This window comes from Drosophila yakuba, chromosome 2L (assembly GCF_016746365.2).
Source record: "Drosophila yakuba strain Tai18E2 chromosome 2L, Prin_Dyak_Tai18E2_2.1, whole genome shotgun sequence".
In the NCBI taxonomy this organism is placed as follows: Eukaryota; Metazoa; Arthropoda; class Insecta; order Diptera; family Drosophilidae; genus Drosophila; species Drosophila yakuba.
In genome coordinates this window covers 7,102,117-7,128,370 of record NC_052527.2, presented here as the reverse complement: position 1 = coordinate 7,128,370, position 26,254 = coordinate 7,102,117, and the positions used below count along the sequence as shown (strand labels likewise).

Here is a 26,254-nt window from a genome sequence, read left to right as displayed (position 1 = left end):
TCACTCTGAACACCGATGCCTTAAATTGTTTGTCAGTTTATTCATCTGCATTCATTAATTTCCATAAGAAAATAATTTTTTTTATTTATTTGCTTTTTCTTTATTTTTCCTCTATTATATTTGTTGCCGAGCCCTTAGATAAAGACAATTGGAATTCTGTGCTAAGCAAATCGGATAATTGCTTTGCTAATATTTCATTTGTAAACTAAAAGTAAAATTAGTTTTCAGCATTTAACGGTTTGAACCGCACAGATTGACTACGCGGTCGTACACCAAGGGTCGAACGTCCTTCGAGATCGTGAAGTCGAAGTGAGAGAATCCTTGGAAGCGAATGTTCCTGTTTTCTATGCAGTTGGGCAGGCTTCGCTCGAGCCGAAGGACATCCGAGTCGGATCCCAACCAGTCGCCATCTCCGCGGTGAAGAGCCACCTTGGTCAGTGCCAGTGAAAGATTGTAAAGTGGTGGGAGGATGGAGTTGTATCGTAGCTTATTCAGAATGAGGCCGTAATCGAATTTTTGGAAAACAGACTTGCCCTGCATCTGGGCGAAATGATAGATCTGCTTGGCGGAGGCTCCCTGCGAAGCATGACCTTCCAAAATGGGGGATAGTGTCTAAAAAAAATGTCATATTAGTCCATGAAACCCAAATCAGGGAAAAGCGTTCTACCATATTGAAGCTGTTGAAGTTAAATCCGCAGACCACAAATTCAAAAATGGCGCAAATGCGACTGGGAATAAGCTTGTCACAGATGTGTTCACGAAACATGTTAATGATCTTGTTGTCCAGCGAGATCTTGTGGCCGCCCAGGAGATTCAGCAGCATCTATAATAGGAAATACACATGGTGCAATACATAACTGATATACCATTTAGGAATCTTCTCTTCTTACTGTGAAGCCACCCTGAAGGATTCCTATGAACTTGAGTGCTGGGCTGCGTGTTCCTTCCATATAAACTGATGGCGAGAGCGACTGCATCAGCGAGATCTTGGCGGCATACTCTGGTCTTTCACTGCACATCACAAAGAAGGCCGTGGATCCCTGCGAGTGACCAATGTACTGGATGCTCGGCATCTTGGTCTGCAGCAGAATCAAGTCGATGGCTGCGGGTAGATCGTACTGCCCGATCTCGTGGAAAGAGAAGTCCCAGAAGTCCTGGTCATTCTCGCGACCGGTCTGGCGCTCCTCGGAGTAGATGTTACCCCTGGTGTTCAACATCCAGACGTCGTACCCGGCCTGGGACAGGATGTAGGCCAGACCCTGAGATGGTCCGAACTGCACCCAACTGGCCGAGCTGGCCATCAGGCCATGGACCAACATGACGGGTATGGCTCCAGGCCGTGGAATTCGATGTAGGCAGAGTTTGTAGCCATCGGCAGTGAATGCGTAATGGGTCTCTACTTGTTGTCCATATTTTGAGATCAGTTTCGGCTGTCAAACGATAGAAAAATATATAGAGATCTTCGTTTTAGTATCTGCATGCTGTCCATGTGGAATCTCTTGAGAGGAATGGCTCACCGTCTCCAACTTGGCGACAATCTGGATGTCCGCTTCAGAAATGTATTGGTATCTTGCTTGAATTCCTAAATAACCGACAACATCAGACTTGGAACCCTGCAAACTTTGTGATTGTGACCGCCCTTCCCCTTGGAAGAGAACTTGTGAATTCGATGAAGTCTCTGATTCGGATAGTCCTTGCGATTGTGATTGATCTTGGCCTTGGATTTGGGCATGGGCTTGAGTTAGTGATTGTGTAAGCGCCTCAACTGTTTGAGCTTGGGCTTGTTGCTGTGATGGCGCCAGTGGTTGACCAGAGGCTTGAGACTGCGAATCAAGTTGATCTTGTATTTCAGCTTGGGCTTGGTGTAGTGATTGGTCCACAACAGAATCTTGAGCTAGATCCCTGGCTTGTTCATTTGATTGGTCATCAGCTTGAAGTTTTAGTTGCTGTGGTGATTGAGATAGAGATACGGCTAGACCTTGAGCCTTAGATTGCGATTGAAATGACTGCTGCAGTAGAGCATGCGCTTCCCCCAAAGCTTGATTTACAGCAAGAGCTTGACCGTTTGATTGAGACTGAGCCCCTGACGGCTTTTGCTCTTCCACTTGAGCTTGAGCTAGATGAAGTGATTTATCCACTGCTTGCAATTGAGCTTCAGATTGTGATTGAGATACTGATAGAGATTGCCGCTGAAGTTGACCCTCCGCTTGATCAAAAGCTTGATTGGCGATTTGGTCTTGTTTTTCGGATTGATCAGCCAATTCAACGTGCGGCTGCACTTCGTCTGAAGCGGTATCTTGAGCTTGATCCTCTGGTTGAGGTTGTGGTTGCTGTGGTGGTTGAAGAAGTGCAGATTGATATTGAACATGCGCTTGTTCAAGAGTCTGATCGAGAGCTTGAGCTTGCGCTTGAGCTTGAGCCCGTGATTGAGTGCTGGTCTGTGACAGAACTTGGTTTAGTACTTCAGTTTGGGCTTGATGAAGTGATTGATCTACGGGGTCTTCTCGTGCCTGACCCTGTGCTTCAAGCAACGATTGCTGTGCTGATTGAGACAGTGCTACTCCTTGTAATTGAGCATGTGATTGATATTGAACATGTGCCTCTTCCAGAGCCTGATCGAGAACTTGAGCTTGCGCTTGAGCTTGAGCGTGTGATTGAGTGTTGGTCTGTGACAGAACTTGCTTTAGTACTTCAGCTTGGGCTTGATGAAGTGATTGGTCTATGGGGTCCTCTTTTGCTTGATCTCCTGCTTGAACTAGCGATTCTTGTTCCTGTGCCTGCGATTGAACTTGCGTTTGTGCTTGAGCTTGTGACTCTGCTTGATCTTGTGATTCAGCTTGTTCTTGATCATCTGTTGTATTTTCCGATTCCTGTAGTTGACTTATAGCCTCAGCTTGTGATTGAGCTTGAACCTGCGATTGGGATTGGCCTTGTATCTCACTTTGAGTCGACTGTATAAGCTGGGATTGTCGCTCTGACTTTTGAGCTTGTGCTTGGCTCGTAACATCTTCTTGATCTTCTTGATCCTCATTTTGATTCAGTGATTGTTTAAGCCCGGACTGTTGTTGTGATTGAGCCAGTCCTTGAATTTGTTCTTCATCTGTAGTTCTGGCAAGTTGTTGATATGATTGGCCTTGAGCCTGCGACTGAACTTGAAGCTGCCTTCGTGCAAGCTTTTGCTTATGCGATAGGGATAGGGATGGATTTTTCGATTGACCTAAAGCATTTCTGAGAAGTTTCATATACAAATCCCGCATTTCTGTTCTTGATGTTTCCGCGCTGCGTATTTGTCGTATTTGAGAAGGGGTGAAGTTTTGTAAAAGCTCCTTAAGTGTAATACCCGGATTGTATAGTCGATTTGTAAAACGATCTACAATAAGGTATTTCGCGTCACCAATAGACTTTGGCTCCGGTTGATCTTTGTCAAGAATTATTTGAAGGTTGACAGTTGGGAGCTTAAACTTCAGTTTGCTTTCCAGGTTAAATGAGTAATCCGTGTTATCTTCTGCAATGGATTCCCTTTGCTCGCCCACCTTTCGCCCATCGTCCTTTGATGCTGCGCCGCCATGGACGCGCAATAAACTATCAATCGCAGGAAGTATCGGAGCGCTTATAAGACTGTTTATTGGATTGGTTATATCAAGAATTCCCTCGCTGGGCCTCACTAGAAATATCGCCAAGAGTGCGACGAATGCGGAAAGGATTCCAGCCTGCATTCTGAAACAACTTTGAGCAGCGAATCGGAGAGGAACCTTTTATAGGCTCGCAAATAAAACGCCATGAAATTGATAACACATGGATTAAAGCGATTTAAATGGATTATCTCTCGATGTTACATCACAAGTGGCCATCGAATTTCAACAGCAAGAAAGGCAGGTTTCTTGAAAAACCTTTTTTGTGTTTAAATATTATGAAACGCTCTTAGAAACAGTGGTCTTTACAAAAACTTGACGTTGCTTTATTTCAGCTTCCTGATAGAAGCACTAAGTTGCAATAGATTCAACTCAAGTGTTGCTTAGACATTTAAATCGATCATATATAACTAAGTATGTCTAGTAAGGGCGTAAAATTTGAATTTCTATGTTTACGTATTCCAATAACCACCTAAAAGCATAAAAAGTGGAACTGTAATTTAGAGAAGAACCATAGAGAATTCAAGGCGCTTTTGTTTAAGGAGAGTTTCTGAACTTTTGCCAATCTAATTGCACAAGTGCACGAGGCGCAACCGTTATTATCCTTGGTCCTTGTTTCGTCCTTGTTCCGGTGGCGTTGGCAAATTCACGCCACTCGCTTGTTTGCGCAAATTTGATTATCAAAATACCCAAGGAGAGTGCAGCCGCGGTCGCAAAAGTCGGAAAAGAAGTCGCGAAAGGAAGAAGGATAATGCCGTGTCGCCGCATTAGCGCCTTTGGTGGGTTGGGGTGGGCGTGGTCGTTGTGCCGTGAAACAAGCTGGAAATTGAGTTTGCCTAGTGTCCTTGCGCCCCTTTAATGCCACCCCCTCCTGCCGGGCTTCCAGCCCTTTTGCCTGCTGGTCTGATTAAAGCTCCATGCCAACTTGCGGTGATTTGGTCTTTTCGGTTTTTCTGGCACATCATTTGGATGCAGTGGCGCCCTGCACAAATGGGGCATTAAGCCCTCCGATGTCGGGACCTGACATATATTAAATTTCATCTCGCCGTCAGTCGGATTCTGTTTCGGTTTCGGATTCAGATGCGGATGCCGATGCGGACTCGGGCGCCTAATGAAGGTTAAGCAACTTTTAATGTCCCGGCCCAGGCCATTTTGCAGACCATTAAATGTTTCGCCTGGCAATATGCCATATGTTTCCAGCATGGACATAAGCCCCATGTCCGGAAAATGTTCGCAACGTTCTGCAAAAACTTTACTTATCATTTCAGCGCCGAAAGCCATAAAGACGCTCGCTAAGTCTGCGTGTGTTTGTGATGATGACACGACGATGACAGTAATCGTAATCCTAGTCATGGTAATGATGACACTGGAGCGCCCAGCCCACAGCCATGCCGTATAACCATATAAGCATATGGCGGTTGCCAGTTGGCGGTTGGCGGTTGGTATCCAGGAATCCAGGAATCAGGCTGGGCAGACACTTAACGGTCATGTGGAGGGCTAACGAGCGATTTCACCCTTTATGGCCAGCACTTGGATGCCATCGGTTATCGGATTCCGTCACGAGTATTTTCATATTTTCAATTAGTAATACCACCGTGGAAATCGGTTTCACTGGCGTATCGCATCGATATGAGTGCTCTTTGCGTTATTAGTTCTTGTGCCACTCAATGTACGAGTATTTTGCTTGGCCTTTCCACACATGTTGTTCCACTCACCTCCAGTGTCACGCCCGATGGACACCTTCCGGACTCCCAGTCACTCGCAATTGGTGTGACTTTTGACTGCCTCAGTTGCTCTTCGAATGAGTTCAGTCTTCAATCGGACCCCTTTGCACTCGAGCAGAACGCAACGCAGTCTTAAGTGGTATGAAGATCTTAGCTTTCGAACTTTGGTGCACTGAAACAAATCCGGTGTTAAGCTATTAAAGTGGATAAACACAAACATTTTTGGCACTTTTATGTGAGAAGATATATATATTAATGGTGAGTCAAAGACAGGGAATCAGAAATACCTACGGATCAGATTTATACATGGATTTAGATTCTAAATTGATGTCAGCAAGATTTCGTATAATTTGTTAGTACTTTTTCTCAGTGCACTCTTTTGCATGGTTATGTGAGCGTTTTCCATGTTCACACAAGTACAGCCCCTTTGCACTGGCACTCCCCTCTGTAATTTCATGCTCCATTGGCCAACGAAATCGCCACACAATCAAAGGAAAAGCTTCGCCCTTTTGGCCAAGGCTTGAATTTTATGTTATACAATCAACGAGCTGAATGCTAAGAATTTGGCCCACATTGCGGCACTTCGGCGGGAGTTTCGTGAAATATATATTTAAATTCCCAGGCCCAATTTATGCACTTCTAAGCTTTTGAAACGAGACATTCAGACTCGTGCATTCATTCCAGCCATTCACTAGCCACTAGCCAGCCAACGCAACTTTCGATTGGCGTTTGTCCAGGGTCCTTGTAGCGTTATTTATGCAGTTTCTCCATGGCACAGGAATACTATCTCCAGCTGTCGCTGTTGTTGTTCTTGTCCTTGCATTCATGGCCACTTGTTTCCGCTCGCCATTTCTTTTGGGCTTTCTCCACTCCACTCCGCTCTGGTCTGATCTGATGCCCACCATTTTTATTTATTTTCCCCGACTTTTGTAGTTCTGTTTGCATTTTTTTAAACACTTTTTGCTGTCCCGCTGTCGAGCGCCCCAACACGAGAAGTCCATTTCGAAATTTATGTACACACAAATTGAAAGCGCTGCAAGGGACTGAGAGCCGAAATGAAAGAAAGAAAAGTGTTTTGGTACTAGCGGAAAAACGTTGGCTGCATTTCTCGAATTGCAGTTTCGGTGAAAAAAAATTCGGGGCAGAAAATACAAACGATATGCCTTTAAGTGACACTTGCCAGAAGGTTGTGTATTCCCGATGGATGGAGATGGGTCCTTTTCGGTGCAGAGGAGCAATGGTCCAGAACCGTGGACAAAACGTTTTGATTGTTGATTTTGGGAGAAAAAAACCGCAATATAAAAGACAGCAGATAATGCTTCGACTACTGGGAAAATTATCTAAACTATGTTCCAAAGGGTACAGAAAAAATACCAATTGATTCTATCTGAATCTATCCGCAATATTTATTGCAATCATTTGTGGTTCTAGACCATTTGACATTTCAACTCATTGTTGTTAGGTATTTTTCCCGTTAAGTAAGCAAATCGAAATATGCGAGTCAAATTAAGCCATAAAATTCCACTTCACGCATTTAACCTTTGAATACTAAACCATATCAGTTTTAAACTCAGCCAGGGAAGGCACACCCGCTTTAAGCTCATTCAGGCTAAAACAATAAACAAGCAGCGTAGTTTATTGCCCTCTGAACTTCTGGCCAGAGCGAAAAGTTCACCTCGTTTATAAGTCGGCATTGGCAGTTGCGATTGCTCTTGGCATAAATTAGATGCGGCAGCGGCTTTGGAAAATAGGTTGCCATTTGTGCGGCACCCGGCTTCTGTTTCCAAGTTGCCAGCTCCCACTTCCCAGCTCCCAGTTCCAAGTTTCCAGTTCCAAGTTCCTGGCTTCTGCCGGTGGAGGATCCATGTGCCGCTCGAGGCGTGTCTTTGTTTCGGCGGCGGTGTCATCCCGGGTTAACCTGGACTGAAATTAACCCAGGTGAGCCCACGAAGCTGCGGCCCGTTTCCTGTCAGTCTCTCTGTCCATCGCTCTGTCTGAATGACTGACTGCATTTGCATTTGCATTTCAATGCCCTGCCCTTTTTAAATAGCGCAGCCTTACTGAGAACAAATGTGGATACTTTGAGTATTAATAAAAAGTAACTTTAATTTGAAGATACTTTTTATGTATTTTAAAGATTCCAGTTTCAAGAAAGAAAATATCGTGCCTTAAGCTGGCAAATATGTTATAATGTAACAAAGGATTCTACGCACTGTGGTATAAAGTGTTAAATCTACAAAATATTTAATTCATTTCATTTAACTTTTCCCAGTGCCTTAGTGTATACCTAATTCTAAACTCAATTATCGCTGAATGCGCGACTGGCAACTTTGTCTTGTGCATGCTAATTTCATTACAATGCAGCTAAAGGGTCCTTGGCCAGCCGCAGGACCCAGCTCAATACCCAATGAATTATGATGGACGTTGTCCTGAGTGCGGCGCACTCACACACACACAAGCAGACGATGTGTGTACGTGTGTGTGTTGGCCATGTTTATCTCTCTGGCCAACGTATACTTAGCACATTTGTTGGGTAGTCCGGGGTATGTGGGCGGTGGACTGGGAGCTGGTCAATGAGCGTTTGGCACACACGCTATCAGTAGATTGCTGGCTAGGCGTATTTAGTCGACACGCCCCTGCGAAAAATTGGGGAAAGGGCTTTAAGAAGGACTGATGGCCAAATGAAGTGCTTAACGCCAGGCTACTGGCTATAGCGCGGAAATTGCACTGCAAAATAAATACGAATAATAAAACTGTTCAAATATACATATTTATAGAGTACAATAACATGCAAAAGGGCCAGGAAATCATATTTATTAAATATATTTAATTAATGCAATCAAAATGTACAAAAGTTATTTGTAATAATTCAAATTCCAGTTCCCACTACTTTGCAGTTGCAGTGTAGAGCTTAGCGCTGTGGTGCAGAACCCTTTGGCTGCGCCACTTCATTATAAACATTTCTCAATTGATTATCGTTAGTTTTCCATGGGTGGGCTCCACCGCGTGTGGGCCAAGATTGCATGTGGATGTGTGATAATGCCATAATTATGCCCCTGCCTTGGCGTGCTCAACGCTACGGCTCGTGTTATAGTTGCGGCTTTTCCTCGCCGATTATATTTGCACGCATGTCCCTTTTCGCTGCCTATCCCTCGAGCACCACCCAACCCCTCAACCACCCAACCACCCAAACTTCCACTCCCACAACCACTCAGCGGGCTTTACGCCGTGCTTTCACGGTTGTCCGGACTCCGGGATCCACTTTTTGCATGCGCCTCGAACATTTGAGTAAGTAATCCCCATAAACTGCTCTTGAAATATTTCATTATCGTAATGACGAGGACTACAGCACATTACATTTATTTCTCGTGCTGTCCCGCAGCAGGTAATCCCTGTCAGATATTGGTAATGAAATGGGCACTGTGATATATTTATAGAAACCCACATAATGGTCATGCAAAAGCATAACTCGGAAGCCCTTTTGTTAAACCAAAAGGCTTTTTAGTGAAGGCATCTTAATTCCGTTTGATAAGTGACAGGTAAATGTTGGTATTTGCAAAGCTGACAATATACAGGGGAAAATAAAACAATAGTTTACTCAAATAATAAAGAAGTCCATCTGGGCAATCAGAGAAAACGAGAATAAGGAATAAATACTGGCTAGCGTTTTATTTCCATGTTAAATAACCTAAGATAAGCTGAATTAAAGTTTTTAAAATAAATTTACATGGCAAAACATTACCGTTTTCGATTTTGGATTACTTTTCTTTTATTTTCTTTTCTTCAATTTATTAAGAGAAATATTTATTTGGAGCCCACTAATTTATTGTATTCACCCACTCAAATTTTCTGGCAAATCAACGCCAAAACAATCGATGGGAGCAGCTCGATTCCTTCACGCAATTAGTCGCACAAACAAGTTTTCATTAAATGAGCTTAATTCAATTAATTTATGGCTGCAAATTACGAATCGTATTAAATTAAATAACGATGCATCTCTTACACGGCTCAAAAGTGACACAAGGCTGCAGGAAAAAACTTCAGCCGCTGGATATCCGTGGATATAAATTGGAAAATCGATTGCCATCACGCGGCTGCAAATGCAAACTTGTTGGGCAGTGTGAAAAGCAACCATGTTTTCAGTTGAAAGTCTTCTCGTTTTCCATAAATTAATCAATTCTGCGCTGTCAGTAGTAATCCTTTATCACTCGCTCACTTTATTGATGGGCGACGTGCGGATGCGGCAGCATTCTCCGGCTCCAGATATTTGTGAACCTGTGACAATACGCAAATAATGGCGTAATTAATGGAGAAAGCATCATATTTTTTATTGCCAGAAATTAACAGGCGGTCGACACGCCATAGGGAAGGAGGACAATTGATGGCGACCATTCTCGCCGATTCCCTTAGTTGAATCAACAATAAATGGTGTGTAATTTTTAAATTAATTAACTTAAGTTCCCTTCTGCATCGTCGCCTCATTGCTATTCACTATTTTGCATAACTTCAATATTAAATTCGGAAAAATGGGTGAAATTGGCTGCAAATGGCAGAGATTCATCGACTCTGACCCTGAACTTGTCGCACTGCAGAAATAAATTTTAAGGGCAGATCCAGATCCATGTACTGTGGCACGTGCACAAAAGTAATTACAAAACGCAGACAAAGTGGGGGCGGGATCCCCTTTTACAGCGAGTGGGCGTGGCCAGGGGCAGTTGAGTGGGGCTGACAGCTAAAAAACGAATTGTAATTGCCTCGGAGTCAAGTTCCGCGCACAGAAAATATTTTATTGCAACTCCAAGTGCTACCTATTGCAAATCTAAATGTGTTTAAAAATTTGCAAAATATTTGTAAAGTATTATTGAGCAAAAATACAGAAAAGGCTTGTCAGTGATTTGAATTTTAGTGGTAAATGGCAAAACTGGTAATATTACATATCAGTTAGAAATACCAATTGAGTAAAATATTAAGTACAATTTCCATTTGAGCTATGTGAAAAGTTAAAGCTCTTATCTGGCACTGCATTTCGCTCAGTGCACGAAGCGGAGTCGCTTGGAAGTGACTACAATATGGCCACCCCCGACCCCACTTGTCTGGCCAACACTTGACTTTAACCTCTGCTAAAGTGGAAGTTGTTCCTTTGACTGGCTGGCCAACGGAATGGAGTCCTGTTCTGGCCCGGTTCCAAAAACTTTGCTAAAGTCGTAAAGTTTCCCAGGCCGAAACTGCGAAACGGCGGCCACCTATTCAATGAGGCTTCACGCACTTTTCTTTTTCCTGGCGCCGTAATGAGCCAAAACTTCGGAGGCAGTTGCTCCGTTTCGGCCAAGACAAAGATATGCCATGAAATTTTATGCGCGCGTGATTAAAAGTCACGTGCGTGGCCAACATAAAGGGGTTCCTCGATGGGGGAGGAACTGAGCCGGATTTGAGCAACTGCTGCAGCTAATGTGAGTCCACGACGGGCGAACAATGCTGATCATAATCTCAGCAGACCGCGCCAGATGCTGCCACTAACGAGCCTGGAACACTTAAGCAGCTTTGCTCTACACTTTCAGCAAAATCAGGTACTAATGGACCTGGAACATTACCAAAAGGCTTAGGATACTTGCAGAACTACTACTACATCTTGGTATTTGAATAGTATTTTAATAAATATATTATTAATTTTGGCTGCAACTTTTTACCATTTCAATACATATTTTTCTCTTAGTGCATTCAGCTAGTTGCACTTCAGGCCAAATGCTGTGCTCCCATTGTCTCAGTTTAGCTCCCACCAAGGGCTCCCTGGCCAATTGATTGGTCTTGTTTTCATTGTGGGCCAAGCGGGTTTCGTTTTTGGCCAGCACCTCAGTCGGCTGCAAGTTGCAACACGCTTTCGGCCAGTTGATTGTCCTCTGATTGGCAGTTGGCACCATAATAACACAAATCCACTGGGAAACGGTCAAATGGCTAATTGTCGTGGCACGCGTCGTCAGGACTTCAAGGAACCGCCTGCTTGGCCCGACTATTAAGGTGAGACCGGGAAATTAGTTAACTAAGCTGACAGCTAAATTTGTGGACTGAAAAAAGTGGGTCAAAAGGGCAACGATTTGGTAAAGGTGGAGTAAAGGTCCACACCAACTAGCATGGAGGTCTTGCTTAAAGTAACTTTAGCTACCTTCAGCTCAGTGATTTATTGTTGATAAGACAATATATTTTGGAAAATTCATCGACACTTCAAGAACAATGCTCTCGGCGTGTGAAGCTATCCCAATTGACACTTCTGGGAAATTAATTTTAAAGGCAGCCCAAAAGGCATTGTGCCCTGAAGTTCCCGCCCATCGAGCATGAAACCGAGGCTTCAACTTCAACATCCTGCCAACTGACTTGTGCAGAGCCGCAGACCCACAGAGCCACGCCCCCTGTGCTGCCCCTCATGCCATGGGATGTCAAGTTGCCATCGCTGCCACTTCAGCCCACCTCCACCCACTCACACTCACACCCACCCACACCCACTTCCACCCACTTACACCCACTCTTGTGCTGGCATTGCGAACATGTGGTGACAACGGCGAATTAAGTTATTTGTCAAATGTCGAAACGTTGGCCGGCACACAGTCACACATCGAGCCTACGAATCGCCCGTCATCGGAGTCGGATCCGAGTCAGATTCGAAAATCCGGACACGGACCGGGTCTGGAAGGGATTCGCTCCATCCGCGCCGCTTTGTCAGCCTGTCAGTCGTCGTTGTGACAGCAGTTGCTGCAAATAAAGGAGCGGCGAATATTTTATGCAGAAGCCGAAATCAATTTTTGCCAATCAATTGCGAAAAAAGAAAGCGATGACGTAGGCAATGAAAGGGACGAATTCAAATGTTTGGCAAGTGGACACGGTTCACTCCACAACTGAATTAAAAATTTAATTTTCCAATTAAGCCGGCAAACATTTCTAGGATCATCCCGCTTGCCGAAGTGGCGTGGCAAATCTGATTAAAGGGAGAGCCCTTTGATTTGAGCGATGGTGGGCATTAGAAGGTGGCTATGAAGCCTTTAACACTTAAAAAAATTATTAAAAAAGTAAAATATTTACTTTGATATAATATATAATAAATAAATAAATGCATTTTTAATAAGTAATTAGGTCACTTTTGTTTATAGCATTTGGATGGCTTGTTCGTTTGACATTGAAGGAACTTCGTCTAGCCGTTCCAGCTGATTGGTTATTAAATGAGTGCAGATCGCAGCAATTTACGCCAGTGGGCACACTGAACTTTGGCCAGTGTCATTTCAAAACATTTTTATTTGCCTCAATTTAAAAACGTTTCCCGTCACATACAACCGAAAATGAGCTGGCCACGATTCGATTAAACGATAAGCGTAGAAAAACCACTCAAATCATATTCCATACTAATTACAGCGCTTTAGTGGCCGGTGAGCTTGCACTGAACTCGATTTAGTCACGGATCGAACGCCATGCCACAAGCGATCTGGTTTCTCCTGGTTCTCGGGTGCTGCCGGGTTTTGGGTGGCTATATGGAGGATAACTACCCGCCGAGCGTGATTGAGGATGCCCACCTCAACACGGTGAGTAAAGTGCGTGCTTTATTCTGACCCAACTCATAAAACTCTCTTCTTTGCCGTATAGATACAACTGCTGGAGAAGTACAAGCATCCAGCGGAAACCCATCAGATGACCACGGATGATAAGTACATCCTTACCCTCCATCGCATACCTCGACCTGGGGCCAAGCCAGTTCTGCTGGTTCACGGACTAGAGGACTCCTCTTCCACGTGGATCTCGATGGGTCCAGAAAGTGGCCTGGGTTACTTCCTCTACGCCAATGGCTACGACGTCTGGATGGGTAATGTCAGGGGGAATCGCTACTCCAAGGGCCATGTGAAACTCAACTCCAATACGGACAAGTCCTACTGGAGCTTCTCCTGGCACGAGATAGGCATGTACGATCTACCGGCGATGATCGATGGTGTTCTGCAGAAAACGGGTTACCAGAAGCTGAGCTACTTCGGTCACTCCCAGGGAACCACCTCGTTCTTTGTGATGGCCTCCAGTAGACCCGAGTACAATGCGAAGATCCATCTGATGAGCGCCCTAGCACCCGTGGCCTTTATGAAGCACATGAAGGCACCACTCATGAGGATGGCTCGCATGGGCATGAACATGTTTAGCGAAAACTTTGAGATGTTTCCGCACTCGGAAATATTTCTCAACCATTGCCTTTCCTCTGCCGCCATGCTGAGGACCTGTGTGCGATTCTACTGGCAGATTGTGGGAATGAATCGGGAGGAGCAAAATATGGTAGGTATTCTAATGAAACTCCATTTGAAATTGTTAAACAATCTCCATGTTCACAGACCATGTTCCCTGTGGTTTTGGGCCATCTTCCCAGTGGCGCCAATCTTAAACAAGCGCACCACTACCTCCAACTGCAGAAATCCGATCGCTTCTGCCAGTACGAATACGAGCCAAAGGAGAACCAGAAGCTCTACGGACGTTCCACTCCGCCGGATTACCGCCTCGAAAGGATCAGCGCTCCGGTTGCCCTGTACTACGGCAGTAATGACTACCTGGCGGCCGTGGAGGATGTGCAGCGATTGGCTAAAGTGCTGCCCAATGTGGTCGAGAACCACCTGTACCGCAAATGGAACCACATGGACATGCTCTGGGGCATCAGCGCAAGGCGTTCGATTCAGCCCAGGATTCTGCAGGTGATGCAGTACTGGGAGGCAGGAGGAGTAGCTAAGGATGCCACCACCGGCTCACCCGTGGAGGAGGATGTGCCCCAGCCGACAACAGTGACTCTGATCGAGGCCGGGAAACCGGACGAGGAGGAGGAAGTTGGCAGTGGCCAGGGAAATGAGGAGAATGAAGCTCATGTAGAAGGAACTGAGCAGCTTGAAGCTACCACCAGTCCTACCGGGGAACTATAGGTTCTGTAAGGAAAGGACATACGATTTTAAAGGAACGATGGTTTACAAGGTATACGTTGTGCAAGATTGTGTTTTCTCAAATGTGAAATTACGCACTGAGTAATAAATGGATTACATTTAAAATCAAAAGATTAAATCATTCATTTTAATAGTAACAGTATTATATCGACATGCTCATCCAGCTTTCTGAAAATGATTCCAAGCTATTGCCATATTATCGACCATGTTCCAAAACTCCCAAAAACTTGAAGCTTGGCATCCCAGCTTTTTCGGTATTTATGAGTTTTTGAGCGTACTGCAGCAATCACGTGCCACATTCGCCATACCGCCCCACTAATACCACCGACTGGAAACGTTTTGGGAATTTGAGAGGGCAACGAGGCGCGAAAACATTTACTCAACGCTTAGCAGCTGTTGGTTAGTTTGCGGGGGCAAGTTTTCCCGGGAGGAAAACCTGGGGGGAAACGGGGTAGAGATGCCGGCTTGTCGGGAGTTGTTCTTGTTCGGCGACGTGCGGCGAAAGTTTTTTATGATTTATGAAGCAGGCGACGATGGAGCAGCTGCTGCAAGTCCTGTGCCCCATGTCCTGTGTCCCATGTCCTGTGTCCTGTGTCCTGTCTTCCATCTCTTGTCTGCTGTCTCCGTCGACGGATGCGGATGTGGATGCGGATGTAGATGCGGATGTGGATGTGAGGAGAGGGCGCAGCTAAGCGCTTTCCCTTGTTAGTTTCCCAACTGCAACCCGGATATAAAAATTGCACTTTGATGCGTTTTCCTGGCACATAACTATATACGTCGCACATATAAATAAATAGTGAAAACAATGTGGGGCCGACACAACAAAAGTTTCTTTGGCGGTTTTTTCAGCGCCGTGCTCATTAAAATTTCGCTTTTGTCAAACCCACCGAACAATGGAGCATCTGCCCCCATAAAGCACTCGCACCGAAAACATTCTAGAAATGCCGACTCTGGCAGTTGACACATGCTGCTTTCCAAGCCATCGTAGTGCTAAAGTTAAGTGTGTAATTTGTGAAAGTGTGTGGTGTGTGGATGAATGCCAAAACAACAAACAGGATTCATATTGTTCGTTGGCGACACATTTCCCGCTTCAGATGCTGTCCCCAGCAATAAATGGAGAACAACTAAACTGCAGAACAAACACGGGAACTCGCTCAGAAATTGGCACAACGAACTCCGGCTTTTCCACTAATGCGTCACCAAATGAAAAGCGAGGAAAGTGACGTTTCGTGGGACAAATAACCATACACTAAAGTTTAGTGACTAATTAATATGTGAAAAACTGTCTAGCTTGTTGATTACCATCTCATAATTATTGGTAATAGTTTCAAGCCGCATTAAATTTGACCAGATTGCTGAAAGAAAAACGCTGCTCTTTAAATGTATTATCATTTTTTCATATTTATTTTGTTTCCGCTTTTTTAAATAAACTCAATTATATGTGTGCTTGTAGTTGCCCACGCAATTACATTTTTTGCTCTTCGGTTTGTTTGCACTTTACTATTATTACTATTATAAATATTTAAACATGCATAGTACTGGTAATTAACTTTAATTGTGGTTTTTGCTGTAAATAGGCTTAAGTTGAAAAGTATAAATAGTCCGTACATACATTGGAATTTAATTTTATGCATTACACCTTAAATAGAAAATATCTAGAATAGCCGAACGTTTATTAAAAAATACATTAATATTTACAGGAAACTTAGCGGTACATTAAGTATTAATATTCCGATGCATATTTATTTTGTAAGCAAAATTCTTGGCTTTAAATTGGTTTTCGTGTTTGGGGACATTTATTTTATGCAGCATTTGCAGTGCTCTTAAATGTTGAAAGTTATTAATTTTTGTGACATTTTTTTTGTTGATTTTGCAGTGGTTAGTTTTGCACATTTAAACGAGGCCTTTTTGCCGTGTTTTTCCTACCGTACTTATAAAAAACATGTTCTTTTCAGTCTTTAAAATAAAAACTCCCCCGAAACACGTAGATTTTGATTTCATTTTAGCCTCAAACAAATGCATATTTGTTAGCCATAAACATTAAACTTAACACACGTACGTGTGATGACATAGAGATGCAGATTTTTAGCTACACTAATTGCTAATTGGATTTTACCTTAGATTTTATTCGCTTGCGTTTAAATTAGATTTGTTTTTTTGGTGTTCGCGATTGTATTATAATTTTTTTTTTTGTTGCACGGTGCTTGATTTTTGGCTCTATTTTTGTGTTGAAAAACATTGAGAGTTTTGTTATTGTATTTTACATCGAGATACCTTTAAATGCTTTCAATTATTTTTAATAATTCCTCTCCGATTTGGCGCAGCGTTTTACAAACAGTGCCTAAAACTACGAATAGAGATACGATTAAATGCAGATATGTCGCTGAACTTTGCCCGAAACTACACGTACACATACACCCATATATATGTAAGCTTTCTGAGTAAACTGTTCGTATTAAGGTAATGCTATATAGACACCGATAACTGCCAAATGTCAAGCTCTATGTACACAATTTGCTAACAATTTGCTGGTAACCCCGTCTAGGAGTAGATCCCCTCTAGAAGTAGTCCATCTTGGGCGCATCCATGGCCGTGTGCATGGTCAGAGTGACGCCCCTGTTGATGCTCACTGCCGGATAGAAGACGCCGTAGAGATCCCGGAACGCCACCGATCCCTGCGGCATTTCGTTGACCAGGAAGCTCAGAGTGTGCCTCTCCAGATCCAAGAGCACTCCGATCGTACTACCCGTGGTGATGCCACCCTCAACTCGCCGCTCGTGTATGGAGTTGTGCTGAAACCAGGATCGCTGGCGGTCGATGTACATGGCGAATGACTTCTCGTCCTTGCCTGAGAATTACAATAAAAAAAATACAACATTTTAGACAAGCTGTAGTTGGTGTCAAAAGTAAAGTGGCTTAAACGGAACACCCCTTTTCCTTTTACGATTCAAATAGAAACACATTTAAAGCAGTCAACCCATCTTCCTCTCAGCTTAAGTCCCGAAAATCGTCACCCGAATTCGTTGATAATTTGAATGCCCCAAATAATCTTTGCTCTCCGTTTCCGTGACTTGCTGAACTCAGTTGCAGCTCCCAGTTGCGAACTTTGAACTCCGCCTGGCACGATGGCTCCCCCGACTCCACACCGTATCCTTGGCTTGTCAGTTTGCCGTCTGTCGTTTCAGTCCTGCGGAATTATAACTGACAAACGCAGGAGCAACAGGATCGGGCGGAAGTACACATCGCTATATACATGGTATATTCGTATCTATAGAACGCATGAGGGTCGTAAAACAACTTGGCAAACTGCAACTGTTAGTGTCAATGTCAGTCGCTGGGGGCGCCACCTGCTCCGTAACGCTTTGCATATGAAAATTTAATTCGAAAACTTGAGTTTTCCAGCGATGCTGGCGGGCACGTGTTAAATGGCGCGTGAGCAGCTTGGGGAATAAATTGTGTAAGTGAAAAGGATACACGCAGCGCACAGCGCAAAGACTTAAAAAGATAAAAAAATTTAAAAAAAAAGAATGTGGCATGGGATGCGCTGCCGCAAATAAACTTTTGCATTTGACAAAAGTTTAAGTGCCGCACTTTTAATTACTTTTGTCTGCACTCCCAGTGCCTTTGCCTGTGGAAACCACCCACTTTCTAACCACTCCCCACGCAACCACGCACATTTTCAATCAATTTGCCGTGGCATTCTTCAAGGCGCCTCTGCCAAGTCCCTGTGTTTGTGATTGTGCTTGTGTTTGTCTTTGCCTTTGTCTCAGTCTGGTAACGAAAGACACCCCAACCCACGCACATGCAACAAGAAATGGCAAAAGTTTTCGATACGCCCCCCTGCCACTTGGCACTCGATTTTATTGGCATCGCATTGCGAGGCGGCAAAATGGCAAAGTTTTTAAGTTGCCGAACCGAACTCCCTCCGGAATCCCAGTCTATTAGCTGTGCGAACTTTGCGCATACGTATTGGCTCTTTTGTCAACGCCAGAATCTATTTGTTGTGCAGATTTTCCACTTCGCCTCTGCCCTGCTTATTTTCGATCAAAGTTTCTATCCCGGCGGCGTCTGCTCTGAATTGTTAATTGAATTGCGAATGCGAATGTGACCAGTAACCCACTGCAAGGTGAGCTACAGGACCTCAGAGCCGCGAGTACTCACCCAGCATTTTGTTGCGGGCCACGTCGATGCGGGCCACTCCGAAGGCCGGATCCGTGTCCGCCGTATAGTTGTCGATGGTGAACTCCCAGTAGTGGACGCCGCGGGAGAATCCCACGGAGCCGAGGGCCACACGGTGCTCCCAGCCCTCGACGCTCACGGTGGCGTTGTTTTTGCTAAAGATTAAGCCAGAACCGGCTCCGCCGCTCAGAACGGGATCAAACGTGAACCAGGCCACTGCAATGGAATGGAGAGAAAAATAGACGATAAATACACTAGGAACAATGTGCTAAAACTCATTGAAAGCTGGAAGAATCACCCATAAATACCCCTTCGCAATAACACCATTGCTAGGGTATTATTTTCACTTTTGGTTACAAATCATGTTGGATAACAAACAAGCTCAATCGCATTCCTTTAATGAGATAAGAATGTTTTCTTCATATCCTTCCTCACCACCCAACTGATTAGGGACCAATAGTATCCCATTACCGCGTTATTATTTCCAAGTTTAAGACCATCATCTTTTCCCAGTGCACGGGGCAGTGAAAAGTGGAAAGAAAAACAAAGCCAGACCGGTTTGCAATTTTCCCCATTGTCAAAGCTCAAGTGGCCAGTGCAATTCGGAGTCCAAGTTGCTGGCTCCTTGCAGTTCATGCTGTTATGCGCCGCAAAGTAGGCAACGAGTGGCGAGTCGAGTGGAGTGCTTTATTAAATTTCCTTTATTATTGTTGTGGCCGCATTAAGTGGCCAAGGCTAGTCCGGAATCAGCTGGGACCAGCTACACATCTATATATAAAGAGAGCTATGGCTCCACTTCTCGGTCTGCTGACGATGATGACGTTGCCTGTTTTATTGTCCACCAAAGGCAATTGTGTGGCCAAACAAGCCGCAAAGCAAGCATCTGGGCCAGGAGGATCTCCGGCTGGCCATTGTTTTGTTTATGTCGGGCATATGACTTTGCGATTAAAACTATGAGGGATTTGAGCCAGGCACTATAAACCCAGAGTCCTGGATGCCCAGGCATTTAATTAGATTTTATAAACTGTTCCTAGTTTCTTAATTGGATGACCAAGTGGGCGACCGAGCTAAAATATTTGCCAAATTAATGCGTCTGAAGTTGGGATTAGGAGTCTATTAAAAGGGACTAAAAGTGGTCCTTAATCGGCTTTGGTTTATTAGCTTTAGGTTGAAGATCTTTAAGATGCGGATTTGCCATAGCTTTAGATATACCAGAGTTCTATATATATATTAGTTCATTTCTGAACTGGGTTTTTCAATTTGTCACGTAACCAAACGACCGCATCTTAGCTGGCTAATTGAAATTACTTGAGCACTTTCATATCCCAAGACTGTCGTCTTGTAAACTGTTTTCCTAATGTCCTTAAGGTGTACGACTTAACCCATTAGTGCCGACCACCCGCAAATGTCACGAGCCATAAACTGTTAACTGGTTTTGCGTTAATTACTGAGGGACACGCGCTCGGTGTAAACACTTTATAAAATGGCAATTTGCAGTGGGATCGGCTCGGTTTCGGTTTCGGGTTCGGGTGGAACCGCTTAAATCGCCTGTGACCCTCTTGGAAGGCAGCTCGCAGACAGCGAGGAATAATCAATTAAAAGTTGCAAATTAATGGGGCCCAACTAATAAAACGCCGGACAGAGAAATGTTGCCTAGAGCGCTCTGTTAATTTTATAAATTAAACAACTTTTCGCGGCGTTCCGTTTGTGGTGAGCAGTGGGAGTGGCACTGGAACTGGAACTGGAGGAACAGGAGCTGCTGTCAGGTGGCGCATGCATCAATCAAGTGCGAATTGGATTGCAGAAGACATCCTCCCCCTTCGGCGACCAACTCCACCTCCACCTCCAGCCCCATTTCCATTCACATTTTCCTGCCCCGCAGGCGCAAAAGGGGTCAATGGCTGTTTGACATGCAAAGCACGAACGGGAAACCAGGAGAAGTCGGGACTCGGAACTGGGAACTTGGAGCTCGAGAGGTGGATATGGAATTGGGGTGGCACATGACCGAAAAGGATTAAATTATAAAACAGTTGGGAAAGTAGCTCACCGGCGAGCGTGGTGCAGCTTAATTGAAAAAGCTAGTAGAGCTGGAAACGTGAAAAGCGGAACTCACCTTCGGCAGTCTGCAGTCCAATCAGCTCCGAGTATTCACCCTCTCCGGCGGAATTGAAGGCCTTCACCCGGGCATTGTACATCGAGTTGAAGTGCAGTCCGTCCACGGTGCAAATTGTTTCCTTGCCGCAGTAGACTTCCTGAATGGGGGCAGGCAATCAAATTAAAGTTCTGGGTTAATAAATTGGAAGATGACAGCCATTCACTCATTCACTCAGCCAATCAGCACTTGAACCGAACGATTCGTGCAGCCATTCATTAGCTGTTTTGGCATTCATTTGGCTATACTCATTCACACATTAGTTTATTAACATTTTCTTTAGTTTGTCAAATAACTTTATTAAGGAATCTCAATTAACCATCTACATAACAAGGTCTTACAAAGCGTGCTTTTAGTTCAAAGTGCTTAGATGAATTTGTTACATATCATTTTAAATATTATTATTATCATTTTGATTTTACGTACCCTAAATTCACCGCCGTTGCCATCATCCAGTTCCAAGACATATCCTTCGACGAATGAGTGATTCGGTGGCTGCCACGCAACGGTAACCGAATTGTTCTCGGCTGAGCAATCCGATGGCAGTATAGTTGGTGTCATGGGTGCTGTTGGCAAAATAGAATGGTTATCTTTAGCTGGGAAACGATCAATAAGAGCCCCAAATAAGTGTTAGTGCTAGTATAGAGGTAGTGAAATAAAAGTAAGCCAAATTATCAGTAAAACTAAGACAAAACCACAACCAATAAAAGAGTTTCGATGGATAAAAGCCGCAAGGACAACCAATTGATCCCTGTATTCAGCAAACGAATCTGTCAACCGAAAGCACCCTCGTTTGTTGAAGTTTCACTTTTTATTAATTGCCCAGAGGGGGCTGGCCACGCCCAGGTGTCGTAAAATCGGGGCATAAAACCAACGCCTGGTAATAAAAATTCATGACACAACACAAATGGCGAGTCCGAAGTGAAGCGCCTAAAATTATGCCGCAAAATAAACATAAAAACGGCGGCACTTCGGGCATTTCCGCTCCCCTGAACAGGCATCGAATTAAAAAGGCGCCAAAAGCTGTCAAATGTCACCGAAACAAAAAGCAAAAAGCGAGGTACAAGGTAAAAAGTTGAAATCAAGGTGCCTCGGCAATCGGGCTAAAAGTGTAAGGGATAAGCCTAAGCAGACCGCTGGAAGAGGGTCAATTGCGAGGGAAAATACCAGAAAAAGGGGCTTTGGTACATAAAAAAAATAATAAACATATAAAACGAAAAATGCGAAATAAAAGCTTAAGCATGAAATAATGAAGATGGGAAAGAGTAGTCAAATGAAAAGCGACGGGCAACGGCAAAAACTTGGCGTAAAAAATTATGTCATTCGAAATGACATCGGCGACCACGCCCCCCAATGGAAGCCCTAAGGGTTGACAGGATTTTTTGACATTCGCCAGGAAACGGAAGTGAAGCCGAAAATATTTCGACGCATTTTCGGGCAGTTTGTATTCCCAGCTAGTGGCTTAAATGAAAATGAAAAATTATTATGCGTAGGCGTGTGCCCGTCGAACGGAAAAGAACGGAAAACAAAGGTGGAAAGCAATGGCCAAAATCCATGAAAACAAAATGGCCGACAAGCCAGGTCGATGTGTGTGTGTGTGAGTGAGTAAATGAGCATGTGTGTGTGTGTGTGAGAAAGAGAGAGAGAGAGAGGGAGTCCAAAAGCACCAAAAAATCAGTTTTACCCAAAAACAGAAGAACAAAAATTATGGAATCAAGCTGCATGTGTTTCTGTCTTGTGTACGAAAACTTAATTTGTGTATTGATTTTTTCATTTGAAATGTTTTGCATTCAAGTGGTTGTGGTTTTTGCTCACCTGCCGGACATCTTTCATCTCCATCTTTGACGGCTTTAGATGATTTGTTTGGTTTTATGGGTATATTCATTTAAATGATAGCAAGCGGCACATTCAGAATGACAGGAAGATGCAAGAAAAGCACAAATATGTTAGCCATATCAGATGTTTAATGTATCTTAATAGTTATTCCGCAGTCTGTGTGTGTGTGTGTGCACTATCCGATTTCAACACTTTCACTTTAATTGAGGGGCATCTATTTCGGGTGCTCCTTTTCTCCCAAAAGTTGTCAGCAGCAACTACACTCTGCTAGTTCTAAATTTGAGAGCCCATCTCCCGAGGGAGTTCCCCAAACTATTTTTGAAGCCCTTCAGCCGGAACTCCTAAACGACCCTCGATTGAAGGGCTCTTTCCCCTTTTGTTTTGAGTGGAGGCTCTGTTTTTGTTTATGTTTTTGGCAGTGCCTACAGGGTGGGCCAAAGTCACACCTTTGGCCAATTGGGTGGGTCTGTGTGTTTGTGCGTAATTAGTGACAATATTTACGAGGTGGGTTTGCCTAGCACATACAGTTGGGCTCAATAATTCACCGCTGGTTAGGACACAATAATATTGAACATGGAGTCTGCAGCTCGAAATTAGTTGGAAATTTTCTACATATGTATAAATACTCAAGGAGTTCTAGTTACATACAAGGTCTATTCTTTCTACAAGAGATTATTTAATTGTTTCATATTGTAATTGTATAGGTATACAATTATTAATTCGTAGTATGCTGACTAGCGAACATAGCTATTAGAGTACATATCTTAAGCATTTTTAATAAAGTGCCCTGGCACTTACCTCTCATCTGTATAAAGTTCAAATTATCAATGGCACGTGCCAAAGCAGCATCGTCCAGGGTCAAATCCACAATGGGGGAGACTCGAGGGGCAGCATTGGTGACCTCCTGGTGCCAGGTCATGTCCGTGTTGGTCACTCGATTGATGAGCATGGAGCCCACCTGCACAGCGGAATTAAAATTATTTTTTTATTGACTGTTGAACTGGTAAAATGTTGAACACAAAAACGCACCTGAAGAAAGGCGGCGCTGTCAGTCTCTTTTAGAGCTTCAATGCAGAACTGAATGAGTCCTGTGGTTTGCTGCAACTTGCCAGTGCAGTTCGACTGTTGGTCCTGTTAGTTAAAAAGCAAATTGTATATTTAGTATATTATATTACTAGTAATATAACTAAAATGTATGCCAGGACATGTGATAAACTTTGTTTTACTTTCATATACATCTGGGATATATACTCGTGTATTGATAACTAATCATTTGTATAACTTAGTCTGGTCTTTTGAGTAATAAGGAAGAGGAGCACACCTTGAGTATCCTGATCTTGGTGTCCTTGTCCATGCGAATGGCCTCCAGCAGATACTCGCGTCTGTCGTGGATGGCCTGAATGAGTGCCTCACACTGGGCGTGGACAAGGCGCTCGAACTCCATGCAGGATTCCTGATACGGATGAGATACAGATTTAGCCGAATTGCTGGCTTTTTCGCCGGTTGTTTTTCCCCACTTACCGTGACTTTGTCGCTCATGCCTTTGAGCCGCTGAATGAACTCGGTCGTGGAACGTGCCTTCTCCGACAATTGTTGCAGATTGTGCGAGAGCTCCGTCTGCAAAGGAATACGAAAGGATATGCAAAAATCAGACTCGAGGACAATGACATCAGCGCGAAAATTAAAATGAGAAACAGCGCTGGAATGCAGTGTGCAGTAATAAAAGTTTACGGCTTTGGTTACGGTTTTCTTTTATGGCAACTTTTAGTCACGCCCGCGGTGACAGTTCACGTTTTTATTTTCATAGTTGCACGTCAAAGTCGAGAGCTTTTCCGCGGGGAAAATTCATTAAGTTCACAGCCAAGACAGACCGCAAATAAATCGCTTGAAAAATCATTTAAACAATGCCGAGCCGAGTTGTAGGCGAGCAATAATAAATAACACGCAAGCTTTTCGTTTTCCATTTCCATTTGCCGACATTGGCAAACCTCATTTGTTGTATGTGTATGTTTTTCGGGGAGACAATGTTGCTGTTGCGGCATTGAAAACATTTGCACTTGACAGTGACATGACATGCCACGCCACCCAATGAACAATTCAATTTTCATCAGCGCGCGCAATTTGCTCAGCAATTAAATTGCTCATACGCCCCCGCGCCTCCAACAAATTTCAATTCATTAGCATTCGGGCTCTGCTTTCTCTGTCTTTGCTTAATATGCTGCCATTTCCCCCTTTTCCTTTTTACGGGCCTGTCATTGCCCGCAGGACACTTGGGCTCGGAACCCTCGCACAATTATTGTCCAGCTGGATGTCGAGGAGCCGGCTGGATGGCTCAAGTGTCTGCCAGACTCTCGGGCTAGAGCATAGAAATCGGAGTGGGCTCTGGTTTGGGGTGGGGTGCCTCATAATGCTCGCCCTCGGGCATTTACATGCTTTTCACTTTTCCAGACAACACAGCAAAAGCAGGGAACGAAGTTCCGTTCCTGCTTTTCCCCCCATTTTCTGCTCCTTTGTCCGACACGGCGTATACTCATTACCACTTTCCGCGTTTGTTTTCTGATTATTTTATTCTATTTGCCAGTCGTCGCTGTGTTTTTCTGCATGTTGCTGCCACTGTTTGTCGCCTTTGTTTGCTTATCAAATCAAAATAGCTGCAGGTACGACAGTACAATGGCCTTGCACCAAGCGAAACATGGAAAAGCGGGTTTCGTTCTGCTATCCCGGTTTTATTACGGTTGGATTGTGTTAGACGCAGAAACTCCTAAACATTAAATACCTCTCAGGTTCTGGCAACAATTTTTGCATACTCATATACTCATATACTGTTTAAGTAATACATATTTATACATAGCTGTAGCGCTTTCTTTCCCAACTAACCGAAAATGCTTACTTCAAAGCAATATTTCTCTCTAAAAATACCGAATAAATCGTTGCAAATTCTTTAGAAATCCTTCTCTCAGAAACTTCCCCAACTCGCCCATAAACAACCGATTTGATGGACAGCGCCCAAGAGCGGATTTAAATTGAATGCATTTGCGTTCATAATTCTCCGAAAGATTCGACTACCACCCCCCAAAATCAAGCCCAATTACAAGGAAATATTCTGTAGACAGGCACTCGTAATGAGTTGGCTCTTCCGCAGCGAAAAGGGCAGCTTATGACGATTACATTCATTAGCTGTATGCCCTATCTCCATTTAAGCGCTACCCATTTTCCGAAAAATGCACAGACAGATGGCTAAGCGTCGAAAAGTCGGCAAGAGCTACTGAAAAGCTACCGAAGGCACATGGAGATGGGGGAAAAGGGATTTTCCAAAGGGGAAAGTGCTGGCCAAGAATGCGCAACGCGGGCGGCGAACTGTTGAAATTTAATCCCTCAAGGGTTGCTTCAACGCTTCATGCACAATGCAGATGGAAATAGATGAAAATGCTGGAAATGGTGGAAATGGTGGAAATGGATGGTTGGCAAATATGAAGTGGGGGCGGCATTTCAAATATGAAGTGGACGGAATAAAGCCGAAAGTCTGTTTTGCATTGATAAGCTGCCCTCTCCTGTTGCTCCGCGTCCTTTTCAAAACATTTTTGCAAGCTAGATAGCTTGGCCAGGATTCTTTTGCTTTACGACGCAGCTCCATAAAAAAGGCAAAACTTTTATCAGCGAGTAAAAAATAATAATAATACGACATGTTTATGCTCCACAGACGCAACATCTTTAAAGTTGCCACGCATGCAAATCGTGTAAATAATTCAAGAGCCCTCATCTTCTTCGGAGCTACTGACGTGG

At 44.0% G+C, this 26,254-nt stretch overlaps 3 protein-coding genes across 5 annotated transcripts in view; 1 reads left to right on the top strand and 2 right to left on the bottom strand.

The window, feature by feature from the left end:
• Nucleotides 1–154: 154 nt before the first annotated feature.
• LOC120320421 lies at nt 155–3,736 on the bottom strand. The gene is made up of 4 exons (XM_015198138.3): nt 1,518–3,736; nt 891–1,430; nt 668–823; nt 155–612 (listed from the first exon to the last, which is right to left on the bottom strand). The coding sequence occupies exons 1-4, from the start codon at nt 3,714–3,716 to the stop codon at nt 232–234; spliced, it is 3,276 nt and encodes a 1,091-aa protein (XP_015053624.1). The 5' UTR covers nt 3,717–3,736; the 3' UTR covers nt 155–231.
• Nucleotides 3,737–5,274: 1,538 nt separating this feature from the next.
• LOC6527156 (lipase 1) lies at nt 5,275–14,415 on the top strand. Of its 2 annotated transcripts, none has more exons than XM_039371721.2 (4): nt 5,275–5,495; nt 12,755–12,921; nt 12,983–13,654; nt 13,711–14,415. In XM_039371721.2, exons 2-4 carry the CDS (start codon nt 12,811–12,813, stop codon nt 14,284–14,286), a joined length of 1,359 nt encoding a protein of 452 aa, XP_039227655.1. In that variant the 5' UTR covers nt 5,275–5,495; nt 12,755–12,810; the 3' UTR covers nt 14,287–14,415. The 2 variants fall into 2 exon arrangements, with proteins under 2 accessions (XP_039227655.1, XP_002088250.1); XM_002088214.4 differs by having other exon boundaries at nt 5,275–5,614.
• Nucleotides 14,416–15,840: 1,425 nt separating this feature from the next.
• Nucleotides 15,841–26,254, bottom strand: part of LOC6527152 (E3 ubiquitin-protein ligase TRIM9) — a 76,739-nt gene continuing 66,325 nt past the window's right edge. The window contains exons 2-10 of one of the 2 annotated variants that reach the window (XM_015198136.2): nt 23,993–24,088; nt 23,793–23,924; nt 23,501–23,602; nt 23,270–23,429; nt 22,451–22,483; nt 21,062–21,201; nt 20,597–20,735; nt 18,466–18,699; nt 15,841–17,152 (exon numbers count right to left, since the gene is read on the bottom strand). In XM_015198136.2, the coding sequence (XP_015053622.1) occupies nt 16,863–17,152; nt 18,466–18,699; nt 20,597–20,735; nt 21,062–21,201; nt 22,451–22,483; nt 23,270–23,429; nt 23,501–23,602; nt 23,793–23,924; nt 23,993–24,088 (1,326 nt within the window). In that variant the 3' untranslated portion in view covers nt 15,841–16,862. The remainder of the gene's footprint in view (nt 17,153–18,465; nt 18,700–20,596; nt 20,736–21,061; nt 21,202–22,450; nt 22,484–23,269; nt 23,430–23,500; nt 23,603–23,792; nt 23,925–23,992; nt 24,089–26,254) is intronic. The other variant, XM_002088210.4, reaches the window with a different exon arrangement.